At 28.6% G+C, this 8193-nt stretch overlaps 1 protein-coding gene across 1 annotated transcript; it reads left to right on the forward strand.

Annotated features, from left to right (window-relative positions):
* The first annotated feature begins 3334 nt into the window (after positions 1-3334).
* Positions 3335-4307, forward strand: LOC128668865 (uncharacterized). The gene is made up of 3 exons (XM_053742672.1): positions 3335-3550; positions 3702-3779; positions 3960-4307. The coding sequence occupies exons 1-3, from the start codon at positions 3335-3337 to the stop codon at positions 4305-4307; spliced, it is 642 nt and encodes a 213-aa protein (XP_053598647.1).
* The last annotated feature ends 3886 nt before the right edge of the window (positions 4308-8193 follow it).

Raw genomic sequence — 8193 nt, forward strand, 5'->3', positions numbered from 1 at the left:
TTTGGACAAGTTCGACTTTTCCCTTTGAAAATATGATGTTTTTTATTAAACTCTCTATTAAGGCAGCTAATGGTGTCACTTATCAATTAGTTAATACTTTCTTAAAAAAGATAATTGTTCAAAGCAATATTTACAGCACTACTGATTCTATTGTATGCCGCAATCATTGCATAAATCTATTTAAAGTAAAGCAATTAAAAAACGTCACATGTTCTAAAAATGGAGTAATGCTTATAGGCATAGGAGTTATACCAAAAAATGAACTTAAGAAAACGATTATGAGATTTTTTGATGGTGACTAGGGTGTTAAAATTATTAACAGATGTATCTATAATAACATCGTTCTTCGTAGCACACTATATTCTCGTCCAAAAAGAAGTGATACCGTCGTTCAATTAAACACCAAACAAATTGTAAGAATACATGGATTCCTTCTCATGAATGATATTCGGTATATTTTGGCTAAATTCCCGACGTCAATTTTATAATTTTTAAATAATTATTATTTCAGTTACCCCGGATAAAATAAAAATAGGAAAGTTATAAATAGATATTTTATACATTAAATAATTATTCATGTATCATTCAGGTATTGAAGGATTGTCTTTGTATTTTATATTTTCAATTTAAAACTAGGCCCAGGGCTAATAAAAATAATTATAATAGTAATTAAGGTCGACAGTGGCGCCAGGTGGGCGACGACCAACAGGTGGAGGTCGGGAAAATTAAATTAGAAAGATACGGGCTAGCATTGTGTGTGGACTCTGTCCTTTGTACATCCCGGCATTTATATTTTGTAATTAAAAAAAAAAAAAAAAAAAAAGAGAAAGTTTAGTTATTCAAGATCACCAGGTGAATTAGTTGATATATTTGTTTCAACCCATATTATTTTGGTTCCTGGAGATTATTAATTTTGAGTAAGTACTTTGAATTTCTTTCACGGCATATATTTTTCACGTGATAACCTCCCCCCCGGTAGTTGTTGGTCGCCGCGGCGAGGGAAATTAATTTGTTCATAATTGATTACTGAATGATATATGATTAATATTATAAATAATTGACGTTAATTATTGTTAGATATTTCGTTTATTATTGTTAAAATATTCGGATGTTTCTATGTATATATAAGTTAAGTACAACGTAGTGAAACGTTGCCAGTATACATATGTATATGCCTATAGTATATATATTTATAGAGCGCATACAGTACTTAAGTAAATTCCTCAAGTACTGACATCATCACTTGGGTGAAAATTCCCGAAGTATTTAAAATTATTTCTTTTTTTTGTGCTCACTCAAAATATTTGCAGGAAAATATTAAGCATTATTATATATATTTATTATTATTTATATTTATTATTAGTTAAAATAATTGAGTGACTTTACATTTTTTTTTGTTACTTTTGTTTTATTTGCGTACCCCAGCGGTCTAAAATTATTCTTGAAATTTTTATTTTAAAATTATAAATTAGTTTAATACAGAGGAATTTATTATTTTGAGTGTGAGTGAGGATAAATTCCGTATCTTTCTCTCTCTCACGAGTGCTGAGAGATAATAGGAAATAAAAATATTGTTATTATTTAGGATTTTGGGAAAATTTAAATGAAAAACTTGTTTCTTTTATTTAATATTAAAAATTTATATTATCAATTAAATTAAATTATATTTGTTTTGGTCAACTCAGTTTATATAATTGATTGTGATATTGCGATATTATTTTTGGCAAAATAACCAGGTATTATTGTTATTGATTTAACGAAACTAAATATTGTGAAATATTGTTTATATTGTTTATAAAAATTAAAACTCGGAAACCAACAGCTGTCGGGGAAAGTTTAATATTTATTTCTCTGGATCTTTTCCTACCGCTTAATTTCATTTTTCCTGATCTTATTTATTACTTGTATGTAATTAGTTATCATATATTTACTAATTTTTGTTTTCATTATTTATTTTATTTCTTCTGAATGTTCATTCGCTTTGTCGTGAGTCACTTGCTCGGATTTTCCCTCGTAAATTCCCCCTGAATAAATTTTGTCCGTTTTGGGATAAACGGTCTGGCGCCTGCGTGCACTAACCCAGCCTGAGGAGCTGGTCCAGGCACGACAAATATTTATTATTTATAATTTAATAATTGTTTAAATTTATTATTTCATTTTAATTCGATCTCGGTACTTAATATCGTTTATTATTATTTATTATTATTTAGGAACACGCGTGGGCGATCGCATACGCTATATTAGGCTGTTCCGCGTCTCCGTCGCGAAATTTCAGCAAGGTGTACGTTATATGCTTACAACGGTTATATTAAATATCAAAAGTTATTATAAATGAAGAAATAAATATTAAGTAAAAATGGCATCGGGCGCCATATAACGTATATTAGGCTGTTCCGCGTCTCCGTTGCGAAATTTCAGCAAAGTATACGTTATAAAGTTAATGATGAGAGTGGTGAGAATATAATTATTAATGCAGAAGCTATTGAAAAAAAAGTAATCTACTTTACAACTGGATTGAAAAATTACATTGGTTTGCGTCCAAAATATTTGGGATCATAAAGAGACAAATTATCCATTTTAACCCTAACTTTTCTCTACAATCCAAAGACGCTATGCTAATGAGGAGTTTGAGATCGAAATAATTTGTATTTTTTATAATGTTTATCTGCAATTTACAAAACTATAAATCAAAATAATAATAGTATTCTATTTTAGTTTTCATAGCATGAAACATCTGATTACCTGTCGCTTTCAGAATGTAGACCTCCGAATTATTTTACAAAAATAATTAGTTAAAATATAAAATAATTTATTTAGTTTATGGTGTATAAGTATAATATATAAATAATATATCAAACGGTATTAAGTAATTATTTATGAATATATGAAATTAATTAGTGAAACTAGTTACTAAGTAATTTTCCATACATTATTAGTTTTAATCAACGCAATTCCCACATGAGTTGTATTTCAGTAATAATAAAATTACTTTTATTAATTATGTTTTAATATATATATATATATATATATATATATATATATATATATATATATATATATATATATATATATATATATATATATGTATATACATGTTCAATTATATATCTTTCGATTGGTGTATTATTGAAATTAAATTAATTTATATTTTAATGGTAATCCAGTCCAATTTTTTAATAATATTTAGTAATAATGATTCATTGGACACTCCGTGCCAACATCCTCGAACTAATTTTGGTTTCCTCCGTACCAACCAAATCATTATTAATAAATATTATTAAAAAATTGGATTGAATTGCCATGGAGATACTTTTATTTTGTTGCTATCTAGGAAATGAATGATTCAGAAAAGAATAATTTAGAAGATAACAAAGAAAACAGCAGTAAGAATGACCAATCGTTTCCAAATCTTGATGAAGAAAATAAGCCTACAGAAAAAGTTATTAATGATTTAATAATCGAAAATCAAACAGATCAGATGGGTATTTCACCATCAAAAATGGGAATCGTAAATGATCAGAATCGTTTAGATAAAAATAAAAAACCGTTGGTAAGTGTATTTGAAATGAGTAATAACTAAGTTTATATTTAAGATGCAGCGAAGTATTTTATGAGGTGTTTTAATTCGTTTTTGTATATGAATAACGAAAAATTTTAAATATAATTGTAATTTACTAAATGATGTCAAATTTTTATTTTAGAAGAGGAAAAAAGTTTTGAAGGAACTCAAACTAAAAAAGAAATTTAAAAAAAGCATCAAGTTCGTCAAAGATTCTAAGGTATGAGCCACAATTAATTTGGAGTAATTTCTTAGCTCTAAAATTATATAAACACCGCTGTTTTAATAAATATTTAGAAAATAAGATTAAAAATTAGTCTTCAGTTTTTGACATTACTTAAAATTGTCTTGTAATCTGTGTGATTTTCTGATGACTGATAATGTAATTTTTTCTGACTAGGTAAATAATAATTCATCTACGTTGAAAAGCATAACTATCAGTGTAACCGAATCTTTAAATAAAACTCAAAGACCAAGTACTGCAACTTCTTCAACCAAAGGTTCTACAGTTGAAGAAGAATGCACTCTTGCAATTAAAGCTTCCAAAGTAGCAGGAGAAAAAACGGACTCAGAAGATGTAACTTCTAACATATCTAAAGAACAAAGTGCCCCTGGAATTAAAGCGTTAAATATCACTGAAGTTAAAAATACTTCTGTTGTTAAAGTTGCCAATGATGCTAAAGAATCAAGTCCCATTATCACGAACCATCGGAATTCGCAAATGAAACCACACACGTTCCGGAAGTAATTGTCATAAATCTAAAAAAACAGCGAAGAGAGGCATGAGGAATGTAAGTAAATTAAAAGAGTTTAAAGCCGAAACAATTAAGTACTCTGCCCTATCCAAAAATTCCCATAGAATCCACTCAAATGCGACAAAAACTGCATAGAATACTATCGACTATATCGGTTTCTATGCGGTTTTTGTCGCATTTGAGTGGATTCTATGGGAATTTTTCGGATAGGATGTATATTGTCATACATTTTCAAAATAGTTTAAAAATTCTTATTTACAGGGGAGAGAAAGGTTGAATGAAGCAGCACCTAAAAGTAATGAAAATTCAAGGAATAAAAATCATACAAAATTTTTGTGCAACACTAGTATCTAACTGGAACCAAATGAAGTGTAATTATTGAGATGATTATGTACATCTACACGTAATTTCTATTATGTTGGTTTGATCTAAATAAAAATTTCAGGTACCCAAGAAGTACCTCACGCAGTGAAAACAGTAGACTTCGAAAATATTCAGTTACTACCAGTGCCAGGTTTTCATCAACGAGATAATGACATGGTGATTAATCTCTAATATTCATTTTTCTTGAAACAATTATTCTCTCTATTGTTATTAACTTTTTTTTTCCATAGATACACTGTGGTCATGATGTATGGATCTCTAAACAAAGTTACGAAAATGCCATTTATAAGGCCAAAAGCAATGCTATTTTTGTCAGAAATATTGCTGTCGTAGTATTCGGTGATGGAAAATTGAAGAAAAGTAGTCCCGGGAAAAGAAATTATATATAATAAGATATAATCATATAATATTATATAAAATTATATATAATTTTGTATAATTATATATAATTATATATGCCATGTCTAATTATTTCCAACTTTCTACACATAAACATATATAATTATATAAATTTATGTATAGTTTTGTATAATGATGTATACTTCTATATAATTGTATAACTCTTTCTAATTTTATTAAATATAAATATATATAATCATATATTTATGTATATATTTTTGTATAAATATACATAATTATGTTATCTTATATATAATCATACATATTTATACATTCAGTCGAAAAAATTTTATATAATTTTATATTATAACATAAAATTTTATCTAATTTTATATATTTATAACTTAATAATTTATTTCAAAAAACGTAAGATTATTTGTAAAAACTGCATATTGGTTTATAAAATAATGTGTATAAAATTTTTTAATTTATTACCCCATTTATGAATGTTATAAAGAAAAACTTTTTTTCAAATTCCTTGAAATAGACTAACAAAACCCAAAGCGATGGCAGCTAAAAAATTTTGAAGTTTCAACAATGAATCAAGTTATAAAATACTGAGATATAAAATTTAATAAAGTCTTAGTTAACTTTAAAAGATTTTAACTTCTTATTCTTTATAATTTGCCAAAAGGAGTCATTGCCCTGCTATTAGTGGGTATACGGCTATTGGTCTCTTTATCCTATAAACAACAACATAATTGAATACAATACAAATAATATAATCAATCATTTATTAATGTATTTAATTTTCTAAAGTTCATTTATATCCAAATAAATATATACAATAATAACCTTAACTTGCCAAGTGTGTAATTCAGCACAGTGGTCAACACATCAGACTCCGAATAAGAGTCGTGCGCCGCCTTACGTTCCAAACGTATTGGTGCTGTATCTTTTAATCACTTTCTAATTAAAAAATTATAAAATAAACAAAATAATTATACTAATTAAACTAAAAAATTATATATTAAATTATTAATAATAATTTGAATAGATAGAATCCTAATCTAAATAAATATACACAATTGGTGGAGCAGAGAGTAACGATAACCTCACAGGTCTTCCAATGCCTCCGGCAATGGATCTCAATACTGTAATAGTTCAAAACACTGAAAGAAAACGTAGTGGCACTGATTTAAAAACCATTGAAGAAAAAACCAAAATCACTAAAATGAATAATCAAACGCAAGAAATTGGTATCCCACTATCAAACAGATACCTACTGTTCAATGACGATGACGACATGGAAACAGGCAATGATGCTAAACAGACACCAACAGATTTACAACAAGCAGCAAGCCCAACAAATTCTACAACAAAAAAAGTGCGAAAACTACTACCCATTGTTATACACGGTAAAGTTAACAGCCACTCAAAAATAATAGAAATGATTAAATGCCTAGTCGTACAAAAAATTTTATATTAAATATCATCAGTATCAATCTGAAATCTTCACAGATGTTAAATTTCACACGTACACACTTAAAAATCACAAAAATAAAACACTAGTCATTGAAGGATTACATGAGGAAACTCGACCGGAAGACATACTAGCTGAACTCAATGCAATTGGATTCGAGCCACTCAAGTTAGTCTAATGAAAGATACCAAATACCCAATATTTATGGTAGCAGTGACAGCTGACACCCACCTAAAACATGTAAACCAAAAAGCCCAACTTCTATGTAACACTAAAGTAAAATGGGATAACTACATAATCAAAAGAAGAACTTCACAATGTCATCGATGTCAAGAGTGGGGTCATGCAACAGCCAACTGCTTCGCAGCTCCAGCATGCCTAAAATGTGGAGAAGGTCATCTAACAAAAGATTGTAAAAAACCAAGAGAATTAACAGCAAAATGCGTCAATTGTGGTAGTAATCATCCTGCAAACTCCTCTGTTTGCAAATTATACCAGGATAGACTGAATCAGATAGCAGCTAGATCCAACAAAGGAAATCGTATGGCAGTAAACTCAAAAACAATATATGCCAATGTTACACCTGACCTAGGCAACAAGCAGCTTTTCCCGGCACTACAAGCTAAGGTAGCAGAGTCAGATGGCAACTACTGGTTCAACAACAGCATCCGACAAGGCAATTCAAGCAGTACATTGAACAGAGAGAAACTAAACATTAGTATTAATGACAATAATGTAAGTAATGAAATGACTGATCTTATAAAACTAACTAAAGTAACCAAAAACATTAATGAACTTTGCAACATTAAAAAAATGCTGAATCTATCCAAAGAACTTGGAACAAAGGACTTGGAACTGTACAAATTTGCAAAATTGTAAGACACAAACAGAAAAATTTAATGCATTCATAGATTTTATAAAGAAATTAGAATCACCATAGCTTACTTTAAAATCTGTAGTTGGAACGCAAACGGTTTGAAAAATAAATTAGGCGAAGTTATAGAATTTATTCATAAACATAAAATTGATATATTTTTAATAAATGAAACTAGACTATGTGATAATGATAAGCTCATAATTAAAAATTATAATTGTTTACGTAAAGATAAAAATTATACAGCAGGTGAAGTTGCAATATTAATTAAAAAAGATCTAGCTTATAAAGAGCATAAACTAGATAATAGCATTTCATTTAAATGTCTTTCTATTAAACTAGCAAGTAATGTCTGCATAACAGCAGCTTACAACAGCCCTGCTAATAATTTTACAACTCAAGATATATATTCTATTCTAGGTATAGGTGACAAAGTACTGTTGGTTGGAGATCTTAATACTAGACACCTCAGCTGGAACAACCATATCAACAATAACAGAGGATTCACACTGTTCAATTACACTCTTAATAATAATTGCAGCATAATTTTTCCAGATGAGCCAACACATTATCCCACTAATAATACTACACCAACCACAATAAATATTGCTGTAAATAAAAATATCATTAACATTTCAGACCTCCAAGTCCTACATGAGCTCAACTCGGATCATACTTCTGTTGTGCTAGAGCTGGGATCCCAAATAAGAAACGGCACTCGTGCAGCAGCTTATGAGTATAAAAAAGCTGACTGGAGCAATTTTAGAAAACACTTAGACCAAAAAATAGTTCTGCAATC

Source organism: Microplitis demolitor, chromosome 10 (genome assembly GCF_026212275.2).
Source record: "Microplitis demolitor isolate Queensland-Clemson2020A chromosome 10, iyMicDemo2.1a, whole genome shotgun sequence".
NCBI lineage: Eukaryota > Metazoa > Arthropoda > Insecta > Hymenoptera > Braconidae > Microplitis > Microplitis demolitor.

Bases quoted from the DNA above. Each gene is read 5' to 3' on its own strand.
- LOC128668865 (XM_053742672.1), top strand. From the start codon at position 3,335: ATGAATGATTCAGAAAAGAATAATTTAGAAGATAACAAAGAAAACAGC. The intron at 3,551-3,701 runs GTAAGTGTATTT...TTTTTATTTTAG, and splicing joins ATAAAAATAAAAAACCGTTG to AAGAGGAAAAAAGTTTTGAA. The intron at 3,780-3,959 runs GTATGAGCCACA...TTTTCTGACTAG, and splicing joins AGTTCGTCAAAGATTCTAAG to GTAAATAATAATTCATCTAC.